Source organism: Melanotaenia boesemani, chromosome 5, assembly GCF_017639745.1.
Source record: "Melanotaenia boesemani isolate fMelBoe1 chromosome 5, fMelBoe1.pri, whole genome shotgun sequence".
Taxonomy (NCBI): Eukaryota; Metazoa; Chordata; class Actinopteri; order Atheriniformes; family Melanotaeniidae; genus Melanotaenia; species Melanotaenia boesemani.
Window position 1 is genome coordinate 441087 of NC_055686.1, and position 19789 is coordinate 460875.

Below are 19789 nucleotides of genomic sequence, written 5' to 3' on the forward strand. Positions count from 1 at the left end.
TTGGTCCCACACCCACTCTGTTCATGGTGAGAGGGTCCCACACCCACTCTGTTCACGGTGAAAGGGTTCCACACCCACTCTGTTCACGGTGAGTGGGTCCCACACCCACTCTGTTCAAGGTGAGAGGGTCCCACACCCACTCTGTTCACAGCGAGAAGGACCCACACCCACTCTGTTCAAGGTGAGAGGGTCCCTCACCCACTCTGTTCATGGTGAGAGGGTCCCACACCCCCTCTGTTCATGGTGAGAGGGTCCCACACCCCCTCTGTTCATGGTGAGAGGGTCCCAAACCCACTCTGTTCATGGTGAGAGGGTCCCACACCTCCTCTGTTCATGATGTGAGAGTCCCACACCCACTTTGTTCATGGTGAGAGGGTCCCACACCCACTCTGTTCATGATGAGAGAGTCCCACACCCACTCTGTTCAATGTGAGAGGGTCCCACACCCACTCTGTTCATGATGAGAGGGTCCCACACCCACTCTGTTCATGGTGAGAGGGTCCCTGACCCACTCTGGTCATGGTGAGAGGGTCCCACACCCACTCTGTTCATGGTGAGAGGGTCCCACACCCACTCTGTTCACAGCGAGAAGGACCCACACCCACTCTGTTCATGGTGAGAGGGTCCCACACCCCCTCTGTTCATGGTGAGAGGGTCCCACACCCCCTCTGTTCATGGTGAGACGGTCCCAAACCCACTCTGTTCATGGTGAGAGGGTCCCACACCTCCTCTGTTCATGATGTGAGAGTCCCACACCCACTTTGTTCATGGTGAGAGGGTCCCACACCCACTCTGTTCATGATGAGAGAGTCCCACACCCACTCTGTTCATGGTGAGAGGGTCCCACACCCACTCTGTTCATGATGAGAGGGTCCCACACCCACTCTGTTCATGGTGAGAGGGTCCCTGACCCTCTCTGGTCATGGTGAGAGGGTCCCACACCCACTCTGTTCATGGTGAGAGGGTCCCACACCCACTCTGTTCATGATGAGAGAGCCCCACACCCACTCTGTTTATGGTGAGAGGGTCCCACACCCACTCTGTTCATGATGAGAGAGTCCCACACCCACTCTGTTCATGGTGAGAGGGTCCCTTACCCCCTCTGTTCATGATGAGAGAGTCCCACACCCACTCTGTTCATGGTGAGAGGGTCACACACCCACTCTGTTCATGATGAGAGAGTACCACACCCACTCTGTTCATGATGAGAGGGTCCCACACCCACTCTGTTCATGATGAGAGCGTCCGACACCCAATCTGTTCATGATGAGAGGGTCCCACACCCACTTTGTTCATGGTAAGAGGGTCACACACCCACTCTGTTCACAGTGAGAGGGTCCCACACCCACTCTGTTCATAGTGAGAGGATCCCACACCCACTCTGTCTTCGGTAAGTGGGTCCCACACCCACTCTGTTCATAGTGAGAGGGTCCCACACCCACTCTGTTCATGGTGAGAGGGTCCCACACCCACTCTGTTCATGGTTAGAGAGTACCACACTCACTCTGTTCATGGTGAGAGGGTCCCACACCCACTCTGTTCGTGATGAGAGGGTCCCACACCCACTCTGTCTACGGTGAGTGGGTCCCACACCCACTCTGTTCATAGTGAGAGGGTCCCACACCCACTCTGTTCATGATGAGAGGGTCCCACACCCACTCTGTCTACGGTGAGAGGGTCCCACACCCACTCTGTTCATGGTGAGAGGGTCCCACACCCACTCTGTTCATGATGAGAGAGCCCCACACCCACTCTGTTTATGGTGAGAGAGTCCCACACCCACTCTGTTCATGGTGAGAGGGTCCCACACCCACTCTGTTCATGGTGAGAGGGTTCCACACCCACTCTGTTCACCATGAGAGGGTCCCACACCCACTCTGTTCAAGGTGAGAGGGTCCCACACCCACTCTGTTCACAGCGAGAAGGACCCACACCCACTCTGTTCAAGGTGAGAGGGTCCCTCACCCACTCTGTTCATGGTGAGAGGGTCCCACACCCCCTCTGTTCATGGTGAGAGGGTCCCACACCCCCTCTGTTCATGGTGAGAGGGTCCCAAACCCACTCTGTTCATGGTGAGAGGGTCCCACACCTCCTCTGTTCATGATGTGAGAGTCCCACACCCACTTTGTTCATGGTGAGAGGGTCCCACACCCACTCTGTTCATGATGAGAGAGTCCCACACCCACTCTGTTCACGGTGAGAGGGTCCCACACCCACTCTGTGCATGATGAGAGGGTCCCACACCCACTCTGTTCATGGTGAGAGGGTCCCTGACCCACTCTGGTCATGGTGAGAGGGTCCCACACCCACTCTGTTCATGGTGAGAGGGTCCCACACCCACTCTGTTCATGATGAGAGAGCCCCACACCCACTCTGTTTATGGTGAGAGGGTCCCACACCCACTCTGTTCATGATGAGAGAGTCCCACACCCACTCTGTTCATGGTGAGAGGGTCCCTTACCCCCTCTGTTCATGATGAGAGAGTCCCACACCCACTCTGTTCATGGTGAGAGGGTCACACACCCACTCTGTTCATGATGAGAGAGTACCACACCCACTCTGTTCATGATGAGAGGGTCCCACACCCACTCTTTTCATGATGAGAGGGTCCCACACCCAATCTGTTCATGATGAGAGGGTCCCACACCCACTTTGTTCATGGTAAGAGGGTCACACACCCACTCTGTTCACAGTGAGAGGGTCCCACACCCACTCTGTTCATAGTGAGAGGGTCCCACACCCACTCTGTCTTCGGTGAGTGGGTCCCACACCCACTCTGTTCATAGTGAGAGGGTCCCACACCCACTCTGTTCATGGTGAGAGGGTCCCACACCCACTCTGTTCACAGCGAGAAGGACCCACACCCACTTTGTTCAAGGTGAGAGGGTCCCTCACCCACTCTGTTCATGGTGAGAGGGTCCCACACCCCCTCTGTTCATGATGAGTGGGTCCCACACCCACTCTGTTCATGGTGAGAAGGTCCCACACCCACGCTGTTCACGGTGAGAGGGTCCCACACCCACTCTGTTCACGGTGAGAGGGTCCCACACCCACTCTGTTCACAGTGAGAGGGTCCCACACCCCCTCTGTTCACGGTGAGTTGGTCCCACACCCACTCTGTTCATGGTGAGAGGGTCCCACACCCACTCTGTTCATGGTGAGTGGTTCCCACACCCACTCTGTTCATAGTGAGAGGGTCCCACACCCACTCTGTTCATGGTGAGAGGGTCCCACACACACTCTGTTCACAGCGAGAAGGACCCACACCCACTCTGTTCAAGGTGAGAGGGTCCCTCACCCACTCTGTTCATGGTGAGAGGGTCCCACACCCCCTCTGTTCATGATGAGTGGGTCCCACACCCACTCTGTTCATGGTGAGATGGTCCCACACCCACGCTGTTCACGGGTGAGAGGGTCCCACACCCACTCTGTTCACGGTGAGAGGGTCCCACACCCACTCTGTTCAGAGTGAGAGGGTCCCACACCCCCTCTTTTCACGGTGAGTTGGTCCCACACCCACTCTGTTCATAGTGAGAGGGTCCCACACCCACTCTGTTCATGGTGAGAGGGTCCCACACCCACTCTGTTCATGGTGAGAGGGTTCCACACCCACTCTGTTCACCATGAGAGGGTCCCACACCCACTCTGTTCACGGTGAGTGGGTCCCACACCCACTCTGTTTACAGTGAGAGGGTCCCACACCCACTCTGTTTACAGTGAGAGGGTCCCACACCCACTCTGTTCATGGTGAGAGGGTCCCACACCCACTCTGTCTACGGTGAGTGGGTCCCACACCCACTCTGTTCATAGTGAGAGGGTCCCACACCCACTCTGTCTACGGTGAGTGGGTCCCACACCCACTCTGTTCATGGTGAGTGGGTCCCACACCCACTCTGTTCATGGTGAGAGGGTCCCACACCCACTCTGTTCAAGGTGAGAAGGACCCACACCCACTCTGTTCAAGGTGAGAGGGTCCCTCACCCACTCTGTTCATGATGAGAGGGTCCCACACCCACTCTGTTCAAGGTGAGAGGGTCCCACACCCACTGTGTTCATGATGAGAGGGTCCCACACCCACTCTGTTCACGGTGAGTGGGTCCCACACCCACTCTGTTCATGGTGAGAGGGTGCCACACCCACTCTGTTCATGGTTAGAGAGTACCACACCCACTCTGTTCATGGTGAGAGGGTCCCACACCCACTCTGTTCGTGATGAGAGGGTCCCACACCCACTCTGTCTACGGTGAGTGGGTCCCACACCCACTCTGTTCATAGTGAGAGGGTCCCACACCCACTCTGTTCATGATGAGAGGGTCCCACACCCACTCTGTCTACGGTGAGAGGGTCCCACACCCACTCTGTTCATGGTGAGAGGGTCCCACACCCACTCTGTTCATGATGAGAGAGCCCCACACCCACTCTGTTTATGGTGAGAGAGTCCCACACCCACTCTGTTCATGGTGAGAGGGTCCCTTACCCCCTCTGTTCATGATGAGAGGGTCCCTTACCCCCTCTGTTCATGATGAGAGAGTCCCACACCCACTCTGTTCATGGTGAGAGGGTCCCACACCCACTCTGTTCATGATGAGAGAGTACCACACCCACTCTGTTCATGATGAGAGGGTCCCACACCCACTCTGTTCATGATGAGAGAGTCCCACACCCACGCTGTTCACGGTGAGAGGGTCCCACACCCACTCTGTTCACGGTGAGAGGGTCCCACACCCCCTCTGTTCACGGTGAGTTGGTCCCACACCCATTCTGTTCATGGTGAGAGGGTCCCACACCCACTCTGTTCATGGTGAGAGGGTTCCACACCCACTCTGTTCACCATGAGAGGGTCCCACACCCACTCTGTTCAAGGTGAGAGGGTCCCACACCCACTCTGTTCACAGCGAGAAGGACCCACACCCACTCTGTTCAAGGTGAGAGGGTCCCTCACCCACTCTGTTCATGGTGAGAGGGTCCCACACCCCCTCTGTTCATGGTGAGAGGGTCCCACACCCCCTCTGTTCATGGTGAGAGGGTCCCAAACCCACTCTGTTCATGGTGAGAGGGTCCCACACCTCCTCTGTTCATGATGTGAGAGTCCCACACCCACTTTGTTCATGGTGAGAGGGTCCCACACCCACTCTGTTCACGGTGAGTGGGTCCCACACCCACTCTGTTTACAGTAAGAGGGTCCCACACCCACTCTGTTTACAGTGAGAGGGTCCCACACCCACTCTGTTTACAGTGAGAGGGTCCCACACCCACTCTGTTCATAGTGAGAGGGTCCCACACCCACTCTGTCTACGGTGAGTGGGTCCCACACCCACTCTGTTCATAGTGAGAGGGTCCCACACCCACTCTGTCTACGGTGAGTGGGTCCCACACCCACTCTGTTCACGGTGAGTGGGTCCCACACCCACTCTGTTCATGGTTAGAGAGTACCACACCCACTCTGTTCATGGTGAGAGGGTCCCACACCCACTCTGTTCGTGATGAGAGGGTCCCACACCCACTCTGTCTACGGTGAGTGGGTCCCACACCCACTCTGTTCATAGTGAGAGGGTCCCACACCCACTCTGTTCATGATGAGAGGGTCCCACACCCACTCTGTCTACGGTGAGAGGGTCCCACACCCACTCTGTTCATGGTGAGAGGGTCCCACACCCACTCTGTTCATGATGAGAGAGCCCCACACCCACTCTGTTTATGGTGAGAGAGTCCCACACCCACTCTGTTCATGGTGAGAGGGTCCCTTACCCCCTCTGTTCATGATGAGAGGGTCCCTTACCCCCTCTGTTCATGATGAGAGAGTCCCACACCCACTCTGTTCATGGTGAGAGGGTCCCACACCCACTCTGTTCATGATGAGAGAGTACCACACCCACTCTGTTCATGATGAGAGGGTCCCACACCCACTCTGTTCATGGTGAGAGGGTCCCACACCCACTCTGTTCATGGTGAGAGGGTCCCACACCCACTCTGTTCATGGTGAGAGGGTTCCACACCCACTCTGTTCACCATGAGAGGGTCCCACACCCACTCTGTTCAAGGTGAGAGGGTCCCACACCCACTCTGTTCACAGCGAGAAGGACCCACACCCACTCTGTTCAAGGTGAGAGGGTCCCTCACCCACTCTGTTCATGGTGAGAGGGTCCCACACCCCCTCTGTTCATGGTGAGAGGGTCCCACACCCCCTCTGTTCATGGTGAGAGGGTCCCAAACCCACTCTGTTCATGGTGAGAGGGTCCCACACCTCCTCTGTTCATGATGTGAGAGTCCCACACCCACTTTGTTCATGGTGAGAGGGTCCCACACCCACTCTGTTCATGATGAGAGAGTCCCACACCCACTCTGTTCACGGTGAGAGGGTCCCACACCCACTCTGTTCATGATGAGAGGGTCCCACACCCACTCTGTTCATGGTGAGAGGGTCCCTGACCCACTCTGGTCATGGTGAGAGGGTCCCACACCCACTCTGTTCATGGTGAGAGGGTCCCACACCCACTCTGTTCATGATGAGAGAGCCCCACACCCACTCTGTTTATGGTGAGAGGGTCCCACACCCACTCTGTTCATGATGAGAGAGTCCCACACCCACTCTGTTCATGGTGAGAGGGTCCCTTACCCCCTCTGTTCATGATGAGAGAGTCCCACACCCACTCTGTTCATGGTGAGAGGGTCCCACACCCACTCTGTTCATGGTGAGAGGGTCCCACACCCACTCTGTTCATGATGAGAGAGTACCACACCCACTCTGTTCATGATGAGAGGGTCCCACACCCACTCTGTTCATGATGAGAGAGTCCCACACCCACTCTGTTCATGATGAGAGGGTCCCACACCCACTCTGTTCATGGTGAGAGGGTCCCACACCCACTCTGTTCATGGTGAGAGGGTCCCACACCCACTCTGTTCATGGTGAGAGGGTCCCACACCCACTCTGTTCACGGCGAAATACAGCAGAGCAAAGCCAAAACCTGCCGTTGGCTTACCCTTAGCCTCAGAGTACAATGAGACAGTGGCAATGGATCTGCATGAGCTGGAACCTGGTGTGTGGTACCTTCACGTTATCGATCACTTCACACGTTTCAGCGCCGGGAACATTGTAAGGACCAAGAAGCCCTCAGAGATTGTCAGCTCCTTCATTCACTCATGGATAAGCGTCCACGGGGCCCCTTAACGGGTCTACGCAGACAGCGGTGGCGAGTTTAACAATGAGGAGGTTGGAGACATGGCAGAGAACTTCAACATAGAGACAAAGACCACAGCAGCATACAGTCCTTGGAGCAACGGGCTGCTAGAGACACAACATGAACCTGACTGAGATTCTCCTGATGGTGGAGAAGGAAAATGAAAATCAAAGAGCTCCTATAGACTGAGAAAATCAAAGAGCTCCTACAGACTGAGAAAATCAAAGAGGTGTGGCAGCATCAAAGAGCTCCTACAGACTGAGAAAATCAAAGAGCTCCTATAGACTGAGAAAATCAAAGAGGTGTGGCAGCATCAAAGAGCTGCTACAGACTGAGAAAATCAAAGAGCTCCTACAGACTGAGAAAATCAAAGAGGTGTGGCAGCATCAAAGAGCTGCTACAGACTGAGAAAATCAAAGAGCTCCTACATACTGAGAAAATCAAAGAGCTCCTACAGACTGAGAAAATCAAAGAGCTCCTACAGACTGAGAAAATCAAAGAGGTGTGGCAGCATCAAAGAGCTCCTACAGACTGAGAAAATCAAAGAGGTGTGGCAGCATCAAAGAGCTCCTACAGACTGAGAAAATCAAACAGCTCCTACATACTGAGAAAATCAAAGAGCTCCTACAGACTGAGAAAATCAAAGAGCTCCTACATACTGAGAAAATCAAAGAGCTCTTACATACTGAGAAAATCAAAGAGCTCCTACAGACTGAGAAAATCAAAGAGCTCCTACAGACTGAGAAAATCAAAGAGGTGTGGCAGCATCAAAGAGCTGCTACAGACTGAGAAAATCAAAGAGGTGTGGCAGCATCAAAGAGCTCCTACAGACTGAGAAAATCAAAGAGCTCCTACAGACTGAGAAAATCAAAGAGCTCCTACAGACTGAGAAAATCAAAGAGCTCCTACAGACTGAGAAAATCAAAGAGCTGCTACAGACAGAAAATCAAAGAGGTGTGTTGGTCAGATGAAAAGTCCCAACTTGCTGACTGTTGGAGTAAAAAAGGTGCATCACCTCTTGTGCTTCTCAAAGCACTACATGAGGGAGTATGGGTGCTATGAAGTTATTTTCACTAACATGTTTGTGTTTAATGTGTGCAGTTTTTCTTTGTTATGATGTTTCTGTTTACACAAGCACACTCACGACATTACTTAAATGTGTAGTAATGTTGAATTATTTATTTATTTTAGACAGAGGGAGATTGTTAACTTCCGGAGGAGTGTTAACTTCTGGTGTGAAAAAAAGGTCGACTCTTCCGGTTCGGCTGTGGCGGTGTGTAACTTGGGTGAACGTTGATGGAGGAGAAATAAATGTTTGAAAACGATACAAACGTTGTGTTTGTGGTAGTCTTTCCACCTGGACTCAAAGCGGTCTGACTACCACTTAATGATGACGTCCATCTTGTTTGAGTTCATGCTTGTGTTGTTCTTCCTCTCTAATGTAAGTCTCTTGGGATAAAAGCGTCTGATAAATGACTGTAGAACAGATACAACAGGAAAAGCTAGCTGTAGACCTGATCCCCGTAGCAGTACGCCTGCTTTGTTCATCTACTAGCCGACCTGCAGGTCATGTTATCAGTGATGAAAGCTGAGAATGGTCCATAAAATAAGTTTACTTCAGGTTAGCTAGCTGCTAACTGCTGGCTGGTTAGATGGCTGATAACTACCTTCCTGCTGGTTAGCTATTCTAAATACTCCACTAGCTGCTAACTGCTGGCTGGTTAGATGGCTGATAACTACCTTTCTGCTGGTTAGCTATTCTAAATACTCCACTAGCTGCTAACTGCTGGCTGGTTAGATGGCTGATAACTACCTTTCTGCTGGTTAGCTATTCTAAATACTCCACTAGCTGCTAACTGCTGGCTGGTTAGACGGCTTATAACTACCTTCCTGCTGGTTAGCTATATGCTAAATACTCCACTAGCTGCTAACTGCTGGCTGGTTAGATGGCTGATAACTACCTTCCTGCTGGTTAGCTATTCTAAATACTCCACTAGCTGCTAACTGCTGGCTGGTTAGATGGCTTATAACTACCTTCCTGCTGGTTAGCTATTCTAAATACTCCACTAGCTGCTAACTGCTGGCTGGTTAGATGGCTGATAACTACCTTCCTGCTGGTTAGCTATTCTGAATACTCCACTAGCTGCTAACTGCTGGCTGGTTAGATGGCTGATAACTACCTTCCTGCTGGTTAGCTATTCTAAATACTCCACTAGCTGCTAACTGCTGGCTGGTTAGATGGCTGATAACTACCTTCCTGCTGGTTAGCTATTCTAAATACTCCACTAGCTGCTAACTGCTGGCTGGTTAGATGGCTGATAACTACCTTCCTGCTGGTTAGCTATACTAAATACTCCACTAGCTGCTAACTGCTGGCTGGTTAGATGGCTGATAACTACCTTCCTGCTGGTTAGCTATTCTAAATACTCCACTAGCTGCTAACTGCTGGCTGGTTAGATGGCTGATAACTACCTTCCTGCTGGTTAGCTATTCTAAATACTTCACTAGCTGCTAACTGCTGGCTGGTTAGATGGCTGATAACTACCTTCCTGCTGGTTAGCTATTCTAAATACTCCACTAGCTGCTAACTGCTGGCTGGTTAGATGGCTGATAACTACCTTCCTGCTGGTTAGCTATTCTAAATACTCCACTAGCTGCTAACTGCTGGCTGGTTAGATGGCTGATAACTACCTTCCTGCTGGTTAGCTATTCTAAATACTCCACTAGCTGCTAACTGCTGGCTGGTTAAATGGCTGATAACTACCTTCCTGCTGGTTAGCTATACTAAATACTCCACTAGCTGCTAACTGCTGGCTGGTTAGATGGCTGATAACTACCTTCCTGCTGGTTAGCTATATGCTAAATACTCCACTAGCTGCTAACTGCTGGCTGGTTAGATGGCTGATAACTACCTTCCTGCTGGTTAGCTATATGCTAAATACTCCACTAGCTGCTAACTGCTGGCTGGTTAGATGGCTGATAACTACCTTCCTGCTGGTTAGCTATATGCTAAATACTCCACTAGCTGCTAACTGCTGGCTGGTTAGATGGCTTATAACTACCTTCCTGCTGGTTAGCTATTCTAAATACTCCACTAGCTGCTAACTGCTGGCTGGTTAGATGGCTGATAACTACCTTCCTGCTGGTTAGCTATTCTAAATACTCCACTAGTTGCTAACTGCTTAACTAGATGCTAACTGTTTAGTTAGCTTGTAGCCAGGATCAGGTTGAGGATTAGTTTGAAGATCGGGTTAAGGATGAGGATCAGGTTCAGGATCAGAAGCAGAATCAGGATGAGGATCAGAAGCAGAATCAGGATGAGGATCAGAAACAGAATCAGGATCAGAAGCAGAATCAGGATGAGGATCAGAAACAGAATCAGGATGAGGATCAGAAACAGAATCAGGATGAGGATCAGAAGCAGAATCAGGATGAGGATCAGAAGCAGAATCAGGATGAGGATCAGAAGCAGAATCGGGATCAGGATGTTTTTCCTCAGTGTGAGGAAGGAGGTGGACTAAAGAGGGATGTAGTTTAGTTTCTGAAGGAGTTTTTTGTTGATCTCAGGTAGCGGTGTTGTGGTGTTTACACCCTGATGATGGAAGTAGTTTCTTCTTCTGTGGTTTCTGATCAAAAACCTCCTAAAAGTATTTGTTTACTGTTTTTACTGTTACAGATGTGTGCTGTAACCACAGTGTGTATCAACTCAGTGTGTATGTGCTGCAGAAGATCCAGGAGATGTGTGTCGCTCACAGTCTACCTGTCAGCTACAGGTAACACACACCTGATGAGATCACAGTCTACCTGTCAGCTACAGGTAACACACACCTGATGAAATCACAGTCTACCTGTCAGCTACAGGTAACACACACCTGATGAGATCACAGTCTACCTGTCAGCTACAGGTAACACACACCTGATGAGATCACAGTCTACCTGTCAGCTACAGGTAACACACACCTGATGAGATCACAGTCTACCTGTCAGCTACAGGTAACACACACCTGATGAAATCACAGTCTACCTGTCAGCTACAGGTAACACACACCTGATGAGATCACAGTCTACCTGTCAGCTACAGGTAACACACACCTGATGAAATCACAGTCTACCTGTCAGCTACAGGTAACACACACCTGATGAAATCACAGTCTACCTGTCAGCTACAGGTAACACACACCTGATGAAATCACAGTCTACCTGTCAGCTACAGGTAACACACACCTGATGAAATCACAGTCTACCTGTCAGCTACAGGTAACACACACCTGATGAAATCACAATCTACCTGTCAGCTACAGGTAACACACACCTGATGAGATCACAGTCTACCTGTCAGCTACAGGTAACACACACCTGATGAAATCACAGTTTACCTGTCAGCTACAGGTAACACACACCTGATGAAATCACAGTTTACCTGTCAGCTACAGGTAACACACACCTGACGTAATCACCCTAGGTCACATGACCTTACCTGTCCTCCTGACCGTCTGCAGGCTGCTGTCTATCTCAGAGCTGGTCTCTCAGCAACACCTGGCCTGTGTCAGCAACCTGTCCTGGACCACCAATCAGCAGCGAGCTTGGACCAAGGAGGCGGAGCTTTGTTTGCCGGGGGAGAGAGCACTGCCACGTGTCAACCTGCTGCTGATTGGCTTTCTGAGAGAGGGGCAGGGTGGAGAGTGGAGGCTGACGGACAGCAGTGGCAGTGTCAGGTGTGAGGTGAGTCAGAGGAGAGGGCGGAGCTTAACAGATGTTAGAAGCAGCAGGTGATGGATGAAACAGAAATCTGTACATCTACAGTACTCCATCCGTTAGCTGGTTACTGTCATGGGTCTTACTCCACCTCATCCTGTCTCACCTGTGTGTCTCACCTGTGTGTCCACAGTGCCTGTCCCCGTCTCCTCTGTGGCTCAGCCGTCCCGTCTTCCTTCCTCACTGGAACTACATCCCCCATGATTCTTCAGGGCATGAAAAGGATGGAGGATGCCTGGAGCTGATTGGTTCTCCTGTTCTGCTGTGTCCTGATGCTGGCCAAGGATTGGTTGCTGGTTCAGGAGGAGGGGAGGGGCTTAGCAGGGCAGTGGACGTCACACAGGCTGCAGGGTTACTGCAGAAAAGGTGGGTCACATGACTTTTGAGCTGAGACAACACACCTGAGCTCTGCGTCACCTGTGTATGTCTGTGTTGTTCAGGGTCAGAGGTCAATGTGTGTCGGTGTACGGTCAGGTGGGGGCAGTGTGTCCTCTGCTGGAGATGGAAGGGTCAACGTTCTTCTTCTTCACTCTGACGGACAAGACGCACTCACTTCCTGTCCTCGTTAAGGTAGGACGACACGCGTTCACTTCCTGTCCTCATTGAGGTAGGACAACACGCACTCACTTCCTGTCCTCATTAAGGTAGGACGACACGCACTCACTGCCTGTCCTCATTAAGGTAGGACGACACATGCTCACTTCCTGTCCTCATTAAGGTAGGGCGACACGCGCTCACTTCCTGTCCTCATTAAGGTAGGACGACATGCGCTCACTTCCTGTCCTCATTAAGGTAGGACGACACGCACTCACTTCCTGTCCTCATTAAGGTAGGAAGACACGCACTCACTTCCTGTCCTCATTAAGGTAGGACGACACGCACTCACTTCCTGCCCTCATTAAGGTAGGAAGACACGCACTCACTTCCTGTCCTCATTAAGGTAGGACGACACGCACTCACTTCCTGTCCTCATTAAGGTAGGACGACACGCACTCACTTCCTGTCCTCATTGAGGTAGGACGACACATGCTCACTTCCTGTCCTCATCGAGGTAGGACGACACATGCTCACTTCCTGTCCTCATCGAGGTAGGACGACACGCGCTCACTACCTGTCCTCATTAAGGTAGAATGACACTCCCACATACTGTTCTTGTTAAGGTAGGACACACCCTCATTTCCTGTCCACATTATGGTAGGATGACGCGCTCACTTCCTGTCCTCATTAAGGTAGGACGACACGCACTCACTTCCTGTCCTCATTAAGGTAGGGTGACCATGATGATGATGTCTCTGTGTCTGAAGGACAACAGGCTGTGGTGGTCTTCGTGTGTGTGTGTTGGACAGAGTGTCTGTGTGACGTCTCTGCGTGTGTGTGTCCTACGAGGCTGGAGAAGAAACAACATCTTATGTGTGACTGAACATTCAGAGATACACACCAACTTCACACCAACACACACACAGCAACAGACACAGTCTGACTCTCAGCTGGACACGCCCCTCTTGGTGATGTCACAGACTGATGAGGTGGCCTGTGAGGAGGCGGAGCCTGAAGAAGACACATTTCAATCAGGGTGGAAGATGAAGAATTCCAGAGTCATCAGTTATCAGGTGAGTTCTGATTGGCTGAAACGATGTTGAAGAATTTTTCCTTAGCTAAACTCCGCCCCTCTCCTCTCATAGGGCACAGTGTCTGAGGTAGTAAGTGAGGGGGCGGGACTCTACGTGCTTGACAGGAAGGTGGGTCTGTGTGTAGCCTATCAGCCGGCAGCGAGGAGGAAGCTGAGAGCTGGTGACGGCGTGGAGGTGAGTCTCTGCTGCACTCTGATTGGTCGATCCAGTCAGTCTCTGCTGCACTCTGATTGGTCTATCCAGTCAGTCTCTGCTGCACTCTGATTGGTCTATCCAGTCAGTCTCTACTGTACTGTGATTGGTCTATCCAGTCAGTCTCTGCTGCACTGTGATTGGTCGATCCAGTCAGTCTCTGCTGCACTGTGATTGGTCGATCCAGTCAGTCTCTGCTGCACTGTGATTGGTCGATCCAGTCAGTCTCTGCTGCACTCTGATTGGTCGATCCAGTCAGTCTCTGCTGCACTCTGATTGGTCGATCCAGTCAGTCTCTGCTGCACTCTGATTGGTCTGATTGTCTCCTCCAGCTGCACCACGTCCACTTCCTGTACCGACCATCTCCAGACTTCCCTCCCAGCATGCTTTGCTGCTGTCTGCACTCCAGCATCAGGGTAACAGCCTTTAGCAGACTGGGGGGTACTCCACCCGCCCCCCGTTGTCCTGGAGACGGAGTGTTACCACGGTTACTGCTGCAGAAGAATACAGGTGTATCCGAGTACCTGTGGACGTGTCACCTGGCCTCTCAGCTGTCCCACAGGTAAGAGACATCAGAGTGATGTCATTATCTGACTTGACTGCCTGAGGACAGGTGGGATGTCCAATCGTCTCTGTCTCAGTCTTCTACCAGGTGTGTTGAAGCAGCAGTGTGTCTGTCCGTTGTCCTGGAAGCTGATGGAGACGCTGTGGAGACGGAGAGGACGAAGACGAAGAGACATCTACTCAGAGATGCTGGACGAGGTGCACACCTGTCCTCTAACTCAGGTAAGGCAAGGCAAGGCAAGGCAGTTTATTTGTATAGCACATTTCATGTACAGGACAATTCAAAGTGCTTTACATAAAACAAAGACATTACAGATATTTAGAATAGTAAAAGGCATCAACACATAATCACAATAAAATAATAAATTACATTAAAATGATTAAAAGCAAGATAAGTTAAAAAAAGTTACCGTGCAGATTTCATGCATAGGCACATGAGAAAAGAAAAGTTTTTAACCTGAATTTAAAAATGTCTACATTTGGGGAAAGTTTAATCTCCAATGGCAGTTTGTTCCACTTGTTTGCAGCATAACAGCTAAATGCTGCTTCTCCATGTTTAGTCTGGACTCTGGTCTGGACTCTGGTCTGGACTAGTTGACCAGAGTCTTTGGATCTAAGAGCTCTGCTAGGTTTATATTCTCTGAACATATCACAGATGTATTCTGGGCCTAAACCATTCTGGGATTTGTAAATGATCAGAAGGGTTTTAAAATCTATTCTGTGACTGACTGCAAGCCAGTATAAACTAGAAACCAGTATAAACTAGAAACCAGTGTAAAGATGTTATAACTGGTGTGATGTGTTCAGATCTCTTAGTCCTGGTTAAAACTCTAGCAGCAGTGTTCTGGATGAGCTGCAGATGTTTAATGCTCTTTTTAGGAAGTCCTGTTAAAAGACCATTACAGTAATCCAGTCTACTGGAGATGAATGCATGGATGAGTTTCTCTTGGTCTTTCTGGGAGACTAAACTTTTAATTCTGTTGATGTTTCTGAGCTGGTAAAAAGCTTCTTAGTGACAGCTTTGATATGGCTGCTGAAAGTCAGGTCTGAGTCTATCAACACTCCCAGGTTACGAACTTGGTTGGTAATTTTAAGAGCCCGAGTCTCCAGGTGTTTGCCAATGCTGACCCTCTTCTCTTTGCTACCAAACAGAATAATCTCAGTTTTGTCTTCATTTAATTGTAGGAAATTCTCCCTCATCCAGGTGTTTATTTGCTCCAGACACTGACACATTAAGTCTATTGGACTGCAGTCATCTGGTGACAGAGACACATAAAGTTGTGTATCATCTGCATAACTTTGATAACTAATGCTATAGTTTTGTAATATTTTACCCAAAGGGAGCATATACAAGTTGAACAGAAGAGGTCCAAGGACTGACCCCTGGGGGACTCCACAAGTCATGGCCACTCGCTCGGATTCATAGCTGCCGATCGTAACAAAATAACTCCGGCCTTCTAAATAGGACCTGAACCAGTTAAGGACCGCTCCAGAAAGTCCAACCCAGTTTTCCAGCCTGTGCAACAGGATTCTGTGATCTACAGTATCAAACGCAGCACTGAGATCCAACAGAACCAGGACTGATACTGGACCAGAATCGGTTTTCAACCTAATGTCATTTAACACTTTGACCAGAGCTGTTTCAGGGCTGTGATGAGGTCGGAAGCCGGACTGAAATTTATCAAGATTTCCACTTTCATTTAAAAAGTCATTAAGCTGGTGAAATACAACTTTTTCAATAATCTTGGAAATAAAAGAGAGGTTAGAGACAGGTCTATAGTTGTTCATTATAGAGGCGTCTAGAGTCCTTTTCTTTAGGAGGCTTAATAGCAGCTATCTTTAGTGACTGGGGAAAAATGCCTGATGCCAGCGAGCTGTTAACTATCAGTAGGAGATCACTTTCTACTGAGGTAAAAACAGTTTTTAAAAAGTCGGATGGTATCATGTCCAGAGTGCATGTTGTTGATTTCAAATGCCAAACTGTTTCTTGTAGGATTTTTAAATTCACCATTTTAAATTGTGACATGACATCAGAATTATTTCCGGGTTTTAGACACAGACTAATTTTCTTGTTTGACTGTGTGGAATTAATATTTTGCCTAATTGTTTTAATTTTTTGGCTAAAAAAGTTTGCAAATTGGTTGCATTTCTCAGTGGAAAGGAGCTCTGGGCTTATCTGTTTGGGAGGATTTGTAAGTTTTTCAATCATAGAAAACAGAGTGCGAGAATTGTTGACATTCCTGTTAATCATTTCAGATAAATGCAGCTCTCTGGCCTTGCACAGCTCATTGTTATAGTTACGTAGGCTTTGTTTGTACAGCTCATAGTAAATTTGAAGTTTATTTTTCCGCCATTTCCGCTCAGTTTTTCTGCATTCTCTTTTTAGGCTGGTAACCACAGGGGTGTTTCTCCATGGTGTTTTCTGTTTGCTCAAGTTGCTCTTGATTCTTATCGGTGCAACAGCATCCATTACATTCAAGATTTTCAGATTGAAATTATCCAGGAGTCCATCAACTGACTCTGCACTGGTTGTTGGTAACATAACTGTGGCCTCCACAAACTTAGCACTTGTTCTTTCATTAATGTTCCTCTTCCTAACGGAGAAGCAGGTTGGTTGAACATTCTGAGTGATCAGTAAATCAAACAAAATACAAAAATGGTCAGACAAGGCCAAGTCAGTGACCGCAACAGAAGAAATATCAACACCCTTTGAAATAACCAGGTCCAGAATGTGACCTCGAATGTGGGTCGGTTCTTTTACATGTTGCCACAAACCAAACATGTCCAATATGGAAGAAAATTCCTTGACATTACCATCCGTCATGTTATCTATGTGAATGTTAAAATCCCCAGTTAAGATGAAATGGTTAAAATCAGTAGAGATAACCGACAATAATTCAGAAAATTCATCAATAAAATTTACACAGTGTCCTGGACGTCTGTAGATGATTAGAAATAGGATTTTAGGAATGCCCCTTAAAATAAAACTAAGATATTCAAAAGAAGTAAAATCACCAAATGACATTTCTTTACACTGGAATGAATCTTTAAATAAGGCAGCTTCTCCTCCCCCTTTCCTCCCGTTTCGACATTTATTCATAAAACTAAAATGAGGGGGTACTGTTTCATTAAGAACTGTAGCACTTGTGTCTTCTGTTAACCATGTTTCTGTCAGAAAAAGAAAATCTAAACTGTGAGAAATGATGAAGTCATTAACTAACAGTGACTTGTTGGACAGAGATCTAACATTTAGTACAGCAGCTTTATGAAGTTTACTCTGGTCTCTGTTGTATTCTGAGTTATACAAGGTACAGTTAACAGATTAGATCGATTCACCCCACAAGCTGACCGTGTTCGATTCCTTATTTTACTAACTAACACAGGAATCCTACTGGGTCCAGGCTTGATCTCAGAACAGCTGTCAGTAGTAGCAAAACTACAGCAAGGACCCTGAACGCATCATGGCATGTTATCTTTGTTGTGAATTCTGCTGCTCTGGGACCCTCCTACCATGCCCTGCTCGGTCAGGACAGATGATCTAATAGGAGGATGAGGAGGGGGAGGAGGGGGAGCCCTGTATTTCTTGGTAGATGGTACATGTCCTCACCTGTCTGTCCTGTAGCTCAGGTACATGTCCTCACCTGTCTGTCCTCTAACTCGGGTACATGTCCTCACCTGTCTGTCCTCTAACTCGGCTACATGTCTTTACCTGTCTGTCCTCTTACATGGGGACATGTCCTCACCTGTCTGTCCTCTAACTCTAGTACATGTCCTCACCTGTCTGTCCTTTTACTCTGTTACATGTCCTCACCTGTCTGTCCTCTTACATGGGGACATGTCCTCACCTGTCTGTCCTCTAACTCAGGTGCATGTCCTCACCTGTCTCTCCTCTAACTCTAGTACATGTCCTCACCTGTCTGTCCTCTTACATGGGGACATGTCCTCACCTGTCTGTCCTCTAACTCTAGTGCATGTCCTCACCTGTCTCTCCTCTAACTCTAGTACATGTCCTCACCTGTCTGTCCTCCAACTCAGGTACATGTCCTCACCTGTCTGTCCTCTAACTCAGGTACATGTCCTCACCTGTCTGTCCTCTAACTCGGGTACATGTCCTCACCTGTCTGTCCTCTAACTCGGCTACATGTCTTTACCTGTCTGTCCTCTTACATGGGGACATGTCCTCACCTGTCTCTCCTCTAACTCTAGTACATGTCCTCACCTGTCTGTCCTCTAACTCTAGTACATGTCCTCACCTGTCTGTCCTTTTACTCTGTTACATGTCCTCACCTGTCTGTCCTCTTACATGGGGACATGTCCTCACCTGTCTGTCCTCTAACTCTAGTACATGTCCTCACCTGTCTGTCCTCTAACTCTGTTACATGTCCTCAGCTGTCTGTCCTCTTACATGGGGACATGTCCTCACCTATCTGTCCTCTAACTCTAGTACATGTCCTCACCTGTCTGTCCTCTAACTCTGGTACATGTCCTCACCTGTCTGTCCTCTAACTCGGGTACATGTCCTCACCTATCTGTCCTCTAACTCGGGTACATGTCCTCACCTGTCTGTCCTCTTACATGGGGACATGTCCTCACCTGTCTCTGTCCCTGCAGTACCCAGCGGACCCTGCTGTCCATCAGTACCTCAGTGTTTTCGACCTCCTCCAGTCTCTGGAGTCGTCCTGCTGGTCTTCATTGTCTCTGAAGTCCCTGCTGCCTCCTGATGGATCCAGTCTGACCAGGTCCCAGATCAACTCAGCCCTGTCCTGGTCCTGCAGGACCTTGTCTTCTGACCCTGGGACAGGAGACAGTCTCAGGTAAGCTGATGTTGGTGGCTGTGGTCTGTCATGTTTTAAGCCCCGCCCACTGATGCTGTGGGTCTGGTTTTGATTTGTCTGTCCTGTTTCAGGCTCCGCCCCCTCCTCTTGGTGGGGGTGCTGCAGCTTCCCTCTCAGACGTCGGAACTCAAACACGTTCTTCATCTCAGAGATGCTACAGCATCTGTAGCCTGCATCGTCACGGAAACCAGTGAGGAAGATGATGGACGTCAGACGTCGTTCTTCAACACCGCCTGGATAGGTACACACACACACAGATTCAGTGTGTGTGTCTTCGTGAGGTCCGCAGCCTCTTAAACATCTGTGTGTGTGCTGCAGGATGTCTGGTGTGTGTCCTCAGGTTCACCATGGTAACAGAAAGATTCCTCCAATCAGATTTCCCCTCCTACCAACACCTGGACCAGGAGAGGTTTATCACACACAGACGCTGCAGGTAAACACACACACACAATCATGTGACTGTTTACTGGAAAGGTCAATGACAGGTGGACCATGGTCCTGGATCAGGACCTGGATCTAGATCTGCATCTGGACCCGGATCCAGGTGGACCGGAAGACCACGAGGACTTGCAGAGCCTGTACCAGATATAAGGAACACAGGCTGGTGTTGATCTCTGTGTTGATGATCTTG

General features: G+C 49.6%; 1 protein-coding gene across 5 annotated transcripts in view; it reads left to right on the forward strand.

The window, feature by feature from the left end:
- Positions 1-19789, forward strand: part of ctc1 (CTS telomere maintenance complex component 1) — a 56818-nt gene that overhangs the window by 22252 nt on the left and 14777 nt on the right. For all 5 annotated transcript variants that reach the window (XR_006010163.1, XM_041984675.1, XM_041984677.1 and 2 more), the window contains exons 3-13: positions 10858-10954; positions 11681-11903; positions 12070-12302; positions 12377-12506; positions 13241-13546; positions 13619-13741; positions 14092-14321; positions 14401-14545; positions 18935-19137; positions 19230-19399; positions 19477-19591. Coding sequence is in view for 4 of the 5 variants with exons in the window: in XM_041984675.1 (XP_041840609.1) it covers positions 10858-10954; positions 11681-11903; positions 12070-12302; positions 12377-12506; positions 13241-13546; positions 13619-13741; positions 14092-14321; positions 14401-14545; positions 18935-19137; positions 19230-19399; positions 19477-19591 (1975 nt within the window). In the remaining variant the exon portion in view is untranslated. The remainder of the gene's footprint in view (positions 1-10857; positions 10955-11680; positions 11904-12069; positions 12303-12376; positions 12507-13240; positions 13547-13618; positions 13742-14091; positions 14322-14400; positions 14546-18934; positions 19138-19229; positions 19400-19476; positions 19592-19789) is intronic.